General features: G+C 38.8%; 1 protein-coding gene across 2 annotated transcripts in view; it reads right to left on the bottom strand.

The window, feature by feature from the left end:
* Positions 1–2,632: 2,632 nt before the first annotated feature.
* LOC101864225 (S-phase kinase-associated protein 2) overlaps positions 2,633–13,169 on the bottom strand; it is a 31,538-nt gene continuing 21,001 nt past the window's right edge. For both annotated transcript variants that reach the window (XM_005098897.3, XM_005098898.3), the window contains exons 11-12: positions 10,461–10,720; positions 2,633–7,763 (exon numbers count right to left, since the gene is read on the bottom strand). In XM_005098897.3, coding sequence (XP_005098954.1) covers positions 10,486–10,720 — 235 coding nt within the window. In that variant the 3' untranslated portion in view covers positions 2,633–7,763; positions 10,461–10,485. The remainder of the gene's footprint in view (positions 7,764–10,460; positions 10,721–13,169) is intronic.

Genomic DNA, 13,169 nt, shown 5'->3' with positions numbered 1-13,169 from the left:
AGAGAGAGAGAGAGAGAGAGAGAGAGAGAGAGAGAGAGAGAGAGAGAGAGAAGCAATACAAATGTTGATCACCAAATAAAGCAAACCTGTTTGCTTTGGACTACAACATGTACTGAGGCACGATCAACTCAAGTTTTAGAAGTAACATAACCATACATAATATTCGGAACTCAGTGTACCAAGCTTATGATCTCAGGATCAGACTCACGTTGCCATAATAAGCTTATTATTTTTAAAGTGTTTTACAGCGCTAGCAACTGCATACGGTCATAACACGAGCGCGCGGGTAAGCTTAGATCTATATATCCTATCCTACAATAAGGCAAGGCTTATGGTGACAGTCTCAAACTTTTACTGTAAAACGGAGAGGCGGGTGGTTGGCGGGAGCTCTGATCCTTCTTTCCTATCAAACGTTACTCTCTTGTAACACCTCTAGTCTTCTGCACTTATATGATCTTATTGTGTTGCAAGTGCCGTAAAATTCTAACTAAAACGAAAGGGAGAGATGGGAAATAGGAGTTGGTATCGATTAATTTTAAAAGAAAATACAAAATGTACCATGTCTCTACTCTCTACTCATGACCTTTTAGTATTCGTAAGAGTTTTACGGCATTTGCAACACAATAAGGTCATAATATAAGTGCTGAAGAATAGATGTGTTACAAGAAAATAACATACACAAAAAGGGGAGCTAAGGACGATAGATGTTGATAAGAAAGAAGGAGCAAACCACACCCGAGCACCCACCACCAACCACCCATTACTCATGAGCTGCTCCCTTTTCTAGTATTATTAGACAATCCCTTGTTTAGTGAACGATAGACGTATAAAAAAATCGCTTGCTACTCCCATGTCCTCCCACGTATACCATGCCAAGAAACAGGGCATATTGATCATTTTAAGGCACCCCGAAAAAGTCTGCTCTGGCTAGACATCCGTTGACACTGAACTTTGAGCAAAGAGAAACATCAATTCAACCACGGCTGTTTTATTTAGTCATTTTCGAGATGGAGAATAAAAATTATACATCAGAAGAAAGAGAAGTAGGACCTACCACCAGTGCTGCCTTCCAACCATCATCAATACATCTTTATCGTGTTATTATTGTTGGTACAACTACACTAGCCAAAGCTGATCGGAAACAATAGAGCCATGAACCAACAACTGAACGAGGGCCTTGTTGTATGTTGTCTGAAATACCCTTGAAGAGACGGGATTTACTACTTTAATTTGTTTTTGTGGGGTTTTTTTTGTGTTTTTTTTGGGGGGGGTTGTAAAGGAGATACCCATGCCGCCATGGACGGTATATTTGTCATTTAGCAATGCTGGGAAAAGGCAAGATTACAGACATGAAAAGCAAGTCCATACACATTTAGATTGCAACACAAGGGACGTGAAATGTAATGGCTGAGAATCATGTTGAGACAAAACGACAAGGTCCCCCCACCCCCCCTCCCCCGGAGGACCGACAGTTTCGATACCTTTTGTATCTCTACGACTGTTCCGTCAGTTTTTCCTCACTCACATTCCGTCACAGCTGCCCATTTATGTATCTTTTTAGTTAAAGTAAGGGTTTTACGGCACTTCAACACAATATGGTCATATTTTAAAAAAGTGCCGAAGATTAAGTGTTCCAAGAGAGTAACAAAGGAGGGGAGATAAGGACGATAATTAACGTTTCAGTTTGATAGGAAAGGAGGAGCAAGCAAACCACACCAAGAGCACCCGCCAACCACCCACTTTATGTCTCAGGCTCTCACGTGACACAGAAGTGAACAAGATTAGATGGCTGACAATGTCTCAGATGTCTCCTTTTCTGATTTAACTTTTTCCGTAAGGGGTATAGCTACTAAGCTTTGTTTGAGTAAAGAGAAGCACATGGGCACAATAATTATGGTCATTTGTTGCTGGGAAAAGGTAAGGCAGACAGAAACAACAGAGGGAAAGTAAAGAAGTAGGACTACCAGTGGCACCCTCCAGCCACCCGCTCTGAGAACTGGCTTTTTTAAAGACGTGCTTACACATAAATCACAAATTTTAATATCTTTGAAGGGCCCCATAACTAAACCAGATGATAGGTCCTTGTAAATGTAAATTCAAGCCCCCATCAACTTTACCTGAAGCAGATCCAAAAACATGACGCGGAAACATTCTCAGCTTCCCGGGAAGCATACAGTGCAAGCTGCAGATTACACAGGTTAAATTACTAACAAACTGACAAGACCTTTCACTGTCTATAGCACTATAGCTGGGAATCAGTCCTAAATGGGTGATGTGAGGAAAATTCATGTAGCGCTTTTCCCAAAGATACAATAACACAATGTCAGGCCTTGATGGGATTAGAATACAGGAGCATACGGTTGTTTAGTATTAGTAGAGATTTTACGGCGCTTGCAACTGCATAAGGTCATATGAGCGCCAGAAGATTGGAGATGTTACAAGAGAGTAACAATCATAAAAAAGAAGAAGGGGAGATAAGGATGATAGATGTTTGATAGGAAAGAAGAAGCAAACCACACTAGAGCACCTGCCAACCACGCATACGGTTGAGAGCCCCAGAGCCCAACAACCAGACTACAGGCCACAGATACAAATTAAACCAAAAAAAAGCAAAGAGACTGAACGTTTCATCGATTTTGTTTCACAATAAAAATACTTTAATTTACCCACAGCATAAAATGACAACACAAAGTAAAATTTCAGCAAGACAATGGAAGCTTGCAAAATCTAAAATGCCTGTTAGAAAAGGCAATAATGTACAAACAACAACTAAGACATAAAAATCAAACACCCCATCAAGGTCCAATTCACTGGGCGATAGTGGAGTTTAATTTTAAAAAGACAATATATATCCAGTTTTGGATGAAAGTGAGTTATTGATTCCACCTGATAGTTTAAACCATGGCTAATATTTTTACCGTAGTCCAGTACATGTATCGATATCTTAATAAATAAGATGGGGAAAGTGTTTTGAAGATAAAGTTGAGAGGCAAAGATTTTTTTGCTTTTCTCTCTTGAATATTTTACGAAACTGGATACAATAGAACACAGCTATAGTGGGACTTTTGGTTCCAGAAGAAAAACCCCGCTGAAGGCCAGTTCCCGCTATTAGGAATGCAAAGGGGAAATTACCCCAAAAAATCTAAAATCCACATGATTACCTCCCTGCCATATCAATAAAATTTGTGCTTTAGATTTAGATTAGTCTTCCTTTTCTTATCAACTTCGTCATAGTCATGTTCTACCGTATACTGTCTTTTAAAATTAAACTCCAGCATAATGATGAAGTGAACAAAATTCAACTTTATATAACAAAACAATAAAGTTAAAATTAGGATTAGAAAATTGTCTTTAAATACTTAAAATTATATTTCATTAAAGTATTAAAAGTTTGATACATTACTACAATTTTTTTTAAAAGTGTTTCACGGTGCTCGCAACGGCATAAGGTCATATGAGCGCGTGGGACACACCTAATATTTTCAGTTGGTGGGAAATTTTTTAATTTTGCCCAGGTGAGAACAAAGCAGGAATACTCATTACAAACAAACTCAAACAGAAAATACATTCATAAGAAATTGGTAGACTCGGGACAGCATGACTTTTCAAAGGATACCAGCATTGACACAAAAGTGAAAGTCATACATATAACATAATGATAAAAACACAACAACAAAAAATTGAAAACTATGTTTCTTCTACTGCCGCTCTCACTTCAGAAGTTGTAGATTACAGGATTATTGATTAACACTGCAAGGAAAACAACAACATAGAACGGATGTACACCATACAAGGAATTCACACTGCAAAGATCATCTCACATTTGTGTACACACACACACAGCAACTCACAGGCAATCATTCAATCACCCAATTCCCTCACTAGACTTTTCTCTCCATACATCCTCTCTCTTTTCGATTTTAAGGGAGAGTTCATATTCACAGCACTTGCAACCTAAATAGGTGATAAAAGTGCTTAAGATTAGAGGGGTTACTTAGAGTAACACACAAAGATAAGAAGGAGAGATAAGGACGATGGATGTTTGATAGGAAAGGAGCAAACCCGACATGAGCACCCGCCAACCAACCACTCAGTTATACATGTACATTACCCAAACACATAGATACTAAATGCAGGTACACAAACTATGTGGGTGACACATGCAGATTAAAAAGAGAACACTCTTCTGTCAAGCCAATGTAATGACATATATGCAGAGCACTACACGGCTTAGCATACATACACTGACAGCAAGAAGTGGAGGCTTTTCTCCAAATGGCAGCCACAAAATAATGTACATAAATCTGGCACATGAAAGAGTTTTACAGCATAGTACTATGTCATGCTTCCCAACATCAGCATGAAATGAGATCTTTGAGAATAAAATCTGATGATACCAAATCCTGTACATACAATACAACAAACGCACACAGACAGACAAATTCATATATAAAGCTCGTTTCCATACGGATGAGTCATCAATCATTGACTCTTGCACACGTACCGGTATTAAATACTATCATCCCTCTGAGAACTGCTCAAAATAAGACTGAACCCGAGTCAGTTTCTCTCTTCAACATTCCATCCACAATATCAAATGGCAATCTGTTCGAGGTACACATTGCAAGGACTATCAAACATTCACATTTCGGCCTTGTCTAATGCTTGGTATCTGTAGAGATACATCACACGTTCTATTGATAAAATGTTCAATAGATACATGACTTTCTGTGATGTGATAATATTCTACACATGCAAAAAACAATTCCTTCAGTTCTAGTAAAAAGAAGCAAATCCACATAAAAGCCATTTATTGCAGGGAAATGTAGATAGGACTGACAGACTGAAATAAGAGACGCTCTAGCAGCACCTACAAGAGGCACTATTCTCTGGTATGATGAAATTCAAATGACATGAACGATTTTCTGTACTATAACTATAAGGATATTCTGCTACAAAAAATGAGTTTCTGTGATATTATTCTCTACAGACACAAAAGACTTTATACCACAACATTGCCATTATCCATTATCAATTATACAGATGCAAATGAGCAAACAATATGGAGATAAAATTAGAGTGATGACAAGTTCTTCCTTCACTCTAAATCACAGGCAAAGCTTTGAGAATGACTTCATGGTAGGAAAAGTCTCAAGGCAATGACAGATTTCAACCTACACATTTGCATTTTAATTTAACCTTCTTTGGATATAAACAAACTTTGTAAGTCCCAGAGTGGGTTAAGGAATTACTATTACTATTAGAATCTTGAAAGATTCCACATAATCATGCAAAGCATCATGTGGTTTCAAGGATGAATGAAGATGTACGTAATGGATTGGAAAGTAGGTAAAATGATATACATGTATTTTACGTACAACTTTTGAACCAGCACTGTGCGCAGCCATTATAAATAAACACACCGTTTTCATTTAATTCTTTTTCTGTGAAACTGATTTCATGTTGAGAGAAAAATGAGGAAGCATTTACCTTTATCAAAATCCCACAAGGCAACACATAAAAAAAACATCTAATAAAATATTGGAAGAATGCTGCTATCACAATTAAACATATTACCGAACTAAAAGACCTGGTAATTAAACGGTTATTCACTTCATATGGGATGACAGATTTCAACCTACACATTTGCATTTTAATTTAACCTTCTTTGGATATTTCCATAAATCTAAGTGGAAACATAGAGCAATTTCCACCATTGCTGGAAGAATCTCTGCTGTAATTTTACTGATGTAATTAGTTTTTTAAGTCATAGGAGCCTCTGTCTATTTTGATAATTTTTCATGACAGAATGGCTTTCTGCTTGTGTTTAAAAAGTAAACCTGTTTGTCATGTCATGTTATTAAAATAGCTGTCCTGCCATTCCTATCATTTTCAATCATTTTGTCTGAAATTAATCATATTTTTTGGAAAATTTGTAGAGTTGATTGCTCTTCAATACGATTTTAACAAATTAAAATAAGTTTCACAGTAAACTATTGTTTTCTTTCTTTGCCTATCATCCGTAAAGGTTTGAAAAAAAACCCCAAAACAATGTCATTTTAAAAAATAGACAAACAGTGGGTCAACATGCAAAAAAGAAATCATCCACACATGATTATTGTCTCCGTAGGTCAACGAGCATTTTAATAAAAATGTAGAGTTGTATGTGACGTAAAACCCTTACAAATACAAAGAACTTTTTATGCGGCTTGACACGGAGACATGGGGGGCTGTCACTGTAGGTGGTCTAGGAAGTGTCCTCTTTTCTTCGTCACGGTACTGACCGTTTTGTAAAACAGTAAGTATCTAAAAATTAATTGCAGAAATTGGTACTGACCTTGGAGGGAGAAACATTGCCTAAACGTTGTGACCTAAGCAAAATTGGTCTTCCGGGGAGAAATATTCTGAACCCATTGTCCCAAAATCAAGGTGCACTCAACAACCTTTCCATGTATAACACAACACTCATTGAATAGAGGAGACACTCATAAGAATTTATGGGAATTTTTTTTTCTACAACCATCCCCTCAGCTAAAATTCCATGAACCGTTGTGAGCTAATAATGTATAATTTTGACAGACAGCTGCACATCATAAATGCCCTAGCAAGGGAGATAAGAAAAACATCAAAAGTTTGTATTTTACATCTGGCTGCCACAGTAACCTACAACTTATAACATTGATATATGAAATACATGTGAGGGGCTGCTTAAACCAAGTGGGAGATACATGGCCTGTCCCTGAGATGCAGCACCAGTGAGAGCCATAAAAAAAAGTGCCTTTCTCGTCCAATTTTTCATTACTTTTTCAGCAAATTACCTGTCCAAAAATTGTGTGTGTGTGTGTGTGTGTGTGTGAGTGTGTGCCTTTCCATGTCAGCAACTTGCCAAATCCCTGAAAATTGAAAATGTTTTCTTGTATGAACAAATGCACTTTTGGGAGTTCTGCCAGGCCTTCTCCTTATTGACCCACTACGTCTATATACTGATATGGTTTGAAAGCTTATTTTCTCTACTTTCCAATTCAGAATCCCCCTAAAAAATATTGCGCACCCCACTCTCCCCCAATGGCTCTTTTCAGGTCAATCCTTCAAATTTTTTTGCTTCTAAAAATCTGAAATAGGCGCAACTGTCAAATCCTGAGATATTTTACAAATTTTAAACTGCTGTGGCACGCATGGAAATGAAAGGTATTTCATATATATGGCACTGTGATCAAAACACAAAATAAAAAAGACTGAGTGCCTGCTTTTCCTACAATGACGTACAAAGATCAATATACATACAGGAGACCTCGGAAAAGTTTCCGGAGAACTAAAATATCTAAGACCCAATGCGCTTATCACAACTATTTTCCCAAGCTGTTAAGTTTCGGTAAAAAATATGAGGAATTGAGTTCAGTACATCATGAACGTTGTGATTCTCGTTGGCTTTTAAGTGGACGGACCGCTGTGTTTCAGAGTGCACCATTCGTATATATATAATAAAAACCAGAGGATGTCACCATGCGAGAACAGGCTGTCCCGCCCTAGTTTATGCAGGAACGGCAGAAGCCAGGAGTGTAATGCCCATCTTCATGTAAGGCAAGAGTCCTAGCCTTTCTGTATTAAGCTCAGGCCGGAGTTCACTTGCTTCATGCTGTCCCTGTTACTGGTCTATGCCAAGCAGTCTTACAATTTCCTTGCCAACCCGCTCGGCTATCATTCGTTCAAAATTGTCCATAGTCATAGTAGTGGAATCTGTCCAAAGATGAGCATGGACGCCCCTGTGCAAAAAAAATAATAATCATAACATTTTTGTAAAGGGGTTTTTGATATCATCTTTACTGTAATAAGTTTATTCCTTCTAGAACTATAAACCAATAACAGAGAACCAGGATTGCAGAAAGCTGGAACAAAAATGACAACTGATTGGCTGGCATTTTCATATTGGTTAAAAAAAAAGGGAGGGGGGTGTGTGTCAGTTTGATCGTTGAGTAAAAAGACACACGTTGACCAAATGGTAGCCATTTAGAGTTAAGAATAAGTAGAGAAGACAGACTGAAACAACAGAGCAAAAGAAAAGAAGTAGGACATATCAGTCGGTGGCGCCCTCCAACCACCCGCACACAAGAAAGTTATGAAAAACTGACAACTAAAACAGATCAAGATTTGGCATGCAAAGTAAAGAGAATCACAGTTATCCTCAAAATAAGTACAGTGGTGTCTGCCTATTCTAATAGCAACCCCTTTGAAGAGCAGGCCTTGGTTGTTGCAGGGTGGACATATCTGCTTACACTTACTGAATTTTGGAAGGGGGGAAGGTGGGGATGTTAAGTTCAAAGGTAATGATAACCACCCCCACACACACAAACACACACACATCCACCCCACACACACACATCCCCCCCCCCCCCCCCCCCCCCCACACACACACTGGTCCTTTTCACAGGATGAGGTTGGGTTGTTCATGTAAGAAAGTGAATACACGGGCAGTGCTCAAACATTGGTGATAATGCTATGCATGGTGGCTGAGTCTTTTCTCCTCACACTCACTAAGGAGGGTGGCTCTTAGAGAAAGGGTGACCAAAATTACCAAATAACTAAATCCACGCTCTTGCTTGAATACAGTACCCCGGTACATCCTAACCCTTCCAGCCCCAGCCATTTTTCTGCACTCCCTAACATTAGTCCCAGGTAAATACAGCAGTATTTCAGAAAAAGAGACATGCATTCTAAAAGGTGATGGAGTATCTTTGTTATGAGGTTTAGATAATACATAACAATGTTTAAAGTTAAAGGTAAATGAACAAAGATTATGAAATTAAAGTTTAATAAGGTTTGCTGCCATCTAAAAAAAATGCACGTCAAATTCAGTACCCCTCGAAACTGAAAATATACGCTCTTGGGACAGGTGGCAGCTCGAGGGCAGATAAGAATGTGCTTTTGGGACGGGGGAAGGTACAAGCGCTGCTGAAAATATACGCGTAACGCGCATGGGGCTAGAAGGGTCAACTCTTCTCAATCAGAATGTCACGCTGTGTCATTTCCTTCCACCAGAACCACACAGAGCATGTCATTTTCATCTCCCCTGATCACATATATATAGTACATTTTTGTCCAGTTCTCTTTATCCATGTTTATAATGCTGATCAAGTCAAAAATAGACATGATGAGCTTTCAACTTTGAGAGAATTCGAAGCTTGAAGTCGGATTTTTAGAGTGGAAGCTTGTTCCATCATCCACAATTATTGTGTCACTTTCTAAATCAAGATTGTTAATTAAATCCCTCAACAAAACACCTACGTTTTTTGCATTCAATCCCATTTTCCGCTTCCCCATCTTTTGCAGAAGGTTATTTCTTTAGCATGCTGAACAAGGTAGATCTAGATCTTAAATTGTCAGTGACACATATACACAATTCTGAATGACAGCACAGGTTTAATTCTGGCTGTTCAGGAAAACCTATGACATTATAATACTGGCTGATAAGAGTTAAAATATTCCTTTAAAACAATCACTTACAGTACAGTTGACGACATTTGGATACTTGGTAAAAAAAAAATCGTGAACAGACATACTCTATATTCCATTTCGTATTTTGTTGGAGTTTATAGTGCTCACAACTGCATAAACCCCTTCACTCTACTGACATTCAAATGGCCATTTGCAACTTTTTCAAGAGCATGAAACCCAGAGAAACATGCTTTTATGTAGTGCAAAACATACTTTTTTTTTTTTTTGGTAAGTTTTACTGCGCTCGCAACTGCATAAGATCACATGAGAGCGCGGGACACATGAACCTTTTTCAGTTGGTAGGAAATTTTTAATTTTGCCAGCGAGGCGGACGAAGCCTACTCTTATCAATTTTAGACCACCAAGGGATCTTTAATGAGCGCAACTTGCACATGAGCCCTCCGAGATTTCTCACCCTTGTCCGAGAAGGCTAGGTGTAGATCTTTCCTACCAGAAGATCAGGGATGTGGCTTAAAGACAGCAGTAAGAAAGAGCCAAGGAGTAGCAGTAGAAAGGCTACAGAAAGAGTCAGGAGCCCAGAGGAGGGGGCAAAGGAGGTGTGAAGTGGTGGGGGCAGAAAGAGGAGACGAATGCAGACGACAGGACATTGCTAGAAAGCAGAAAAGGAGGTGAAAGGAGAAAATTTTAGAGAAGAAAATTTTTCGGTCGCTACCCAGATTCGAACCCGGGACCTTTGAATGAGAGGCCAACATCTTAACCTCTAGGCCACGAGAACCCCCGCAAAACATACACCTGACAGACTCTGAAATAGGTTTCAGTTAAGAGACTCGGCATAAGCCTATCTCAATAAGCTTCTCATGACAGTGTTTTCAAAACCAACAAGCCAACAAATCAATGCAGACAGAGCCTGAGAGCAGCATATTGACGCAATAGCAGCCAAATGGTGCTGGGAAAAATCAAGACAACATTCAGAAACATCAGAGGGATAGTGAAGAGATGGAACCTACCAGTGGCATCCTCCAGCTACGCGCATCAATACTCAAAGAAAAGATCCGAATCAGGGTCTACGGGCAAACCCCGAGGTGAGGGAGACACGCCCCATATCAGATGTCGCCGAGAATTGAAAGGGGTCGGTCTGGCCACTGAGGAGAAAGGATCTTTGTTGATGCGGTATTTGCTCATGTGCTCCTCCAGGACAGCAAGAGATGGGTCTCGCATCAGGCCGAACACATTGATGGACTGCAGACAGGGTGCATGATGGAGACTTCTGGAAAAGCCAGAACAAAACACAAAATTCGTTTGCTGGAGAGCACCACATCAATGAAACAATGGTCACAAAAAGCCTGAGGGGGGAAAAGCTGAACAGATACACTAGAGGAAGGGAAAAGCAGTTGGAGAAACCAAATGTGATTTGTAAAAAAGAGATGTAACTGTAGAATTTAATGCGTCTTTTGACACAATTTAGATTATTGAGGAGCTAGGCTGCTTCGATCCTGCCCATCAGGGCTAACCCAAGCTGAGAGGGAAATAAAGCCCCAGGAGAAAGATTGAGAAACTTGATAAAAAATTATTTTCCCCACACAGGAATCAAGCTCACATCTCTTATGAGAGAAGGAGATACGCCTGCCTGCTATACCACAGATGCAAGTCAAATGCAATTTATAGAATGATTACGCTTACATTAACATAATCTAGATACTAATGAGGTGGGTTTCTTCGGCTTGTACATACGAGACTATTCCGCAGAAAGGCAAAGATACTGATACTCCACAAAAATATTCCACTACAGCAGTCATGCACACCCTTTGAATGCAGAGGTGAGGAACTCGACTATTATTCCACAGACACCAGTAAGACCAACTAGTGGTGTTTTCAGAGAAGCCATTGACACCATGATTCAAATACAGTTAGCATCCCTTCCGAAACATTATAGGGTTTAGATTGAAAAAGACATGAGAAATGCGGCAATTCTGCAAAAACTATAAATAAGCATAAAATCGGTGACATAATGATCTCAGAGTAAAAAGAGTGTCTATTTACAGTCATGTGTCCCCTGAAATCTCAAAGAGTTGGGAATAAGATATTTGTGGGTGAATTACATTACACTGTGTATTGCACCACCCATTAAGACAATTTCGATAATTTTGGCAGCACGCTGTTTTTTTCCCTGCCTGCCAGAGCCAGCATAGACTGACTGAGATACAGAATTCAAAGAGAAAGTAGACACATAATAAAACAAAACTCCCCAATATGAAGACTGAACTCATGTCTTGTATGTGAAGAGGCCAGAGCCTAACCATTTTACCACAGAGGTATGAGTATGATATATCTCTAAATAATGAAAATGGGCACAAAAAGCAATTTCATAACAGACGCATTAAACAGATTTTTATTAACCAAATCTAACTGCTCTAGAAACTTTCTTTTTTCTTAAAATGTAGACGTTTTACACCCCCATTTATACAATTTAGAACATTTATTAGGCAGGCTTCGACCTTGCCTGTCACTGTTTGGTTCAATCCAGGCTGAGAGGAATACATATAATGTCCCAGCAGACAGAGAAACTTGATAAGAATTCTCTCCATACAAGAATTGGAATCAAATTTTCAGCCTGCTATAGCAAGTGCCTGACCAGTACACCACAGGCACCAGTTATGTTTCAGTGCAGTTGGGTGTCAGTTCAACCAAAGACACTGGTACCTTCATAGGTATATCAAGTTATGCATTCCACTTGCAAAATAGCAGAAATAATAAATTGAATAGAAATCTAACCTAGAAATGCAAATATCACATCGTTTATTTTCAATGCAAACTCTTTTTCACAAGATTTATACATACACTATTTATTATACTATACACAAACACAGAGAGAAGTCCACCGAAAGAATGAATTTGTAAGGAAAGAAAAATGTGAGCCTTTACAGAACCTACCAACCCACAAGAAGCAGAAATTGGTTGGGATTTGAATGCTCAAAGTTGAGAATTTAGGGGAGATTTTTAAAAATGCGATAATTCAAGTTCAAGATCATTCTAGAATCAGAAAAAATTAAAAGTGGATTCAAGTTAGGTGCATTTACTTTACTCTTCATTGGGATTCTACTCTGCAACCTCATATATGACTGCAATGCTCTTTCTATGAGTTGCTTTCACTCACATATGTGATGAGTAACGCGGATAGCCATTACGAAAACTGTAGTAGTACACAGCCACACACTGTCCAGTAACCACGGAGGAAAGAAACTTGAACCAAACGATTTGGCAACCTACTCTAACAGTCTTTAGTTTAGTATGGGCTTTTACGGCGCTCGCAACTGCATAAGGTCATATGAGCGCGCAAAACACAAGTTAGTTGGGTTTTTTTATGCGTAGTTTACTGCACGGCTGTGTATGGGTTATTTGATCTTAAACGTAAAAATATAAAAAATTTGGTGTAGATATATAATTTCAGACTAAATAACTTTCATTAAAAAATCTAATAATTTAATTTTGTTCTATACTATAATTTTCCATAACGGCCAATGGCCTTCATAAAATCCAAAATAGTACAGTCGAACCTGCTTAATCTTAATGGTCACCTGTACTACCTGCCGTTGTTCCGTTACACCCTTGCATTCTTCCTATATTTATGACGTGTTCATAGCAGTCCCTGTCCATCGCAGCAAGGGTTATTCATTTTCGCAACAAATTGATATCAAAACCTGCTGATAGCAGTAACT

This window comes from Aplysia californica, unplaced genomic scaffold (assembly GCF_000002075.1).
Source record: "Aplysia californica isolate F4 #8 unplaced genomic scaffold, AplCal3.0 scaffold00196, whole genome shotgun sequence".
NCBI classification, from domain to species: Eukaryota; Metazoa; Mollusca; class Gastropoda; order Aplysiida; family Aplysiidae; genus Aplysia; species Aplysia californica.
Note: the sequence above shows the minus strand (reverse complement) of the source record. Positions and strands in the feature narration are given on the sequence as shown.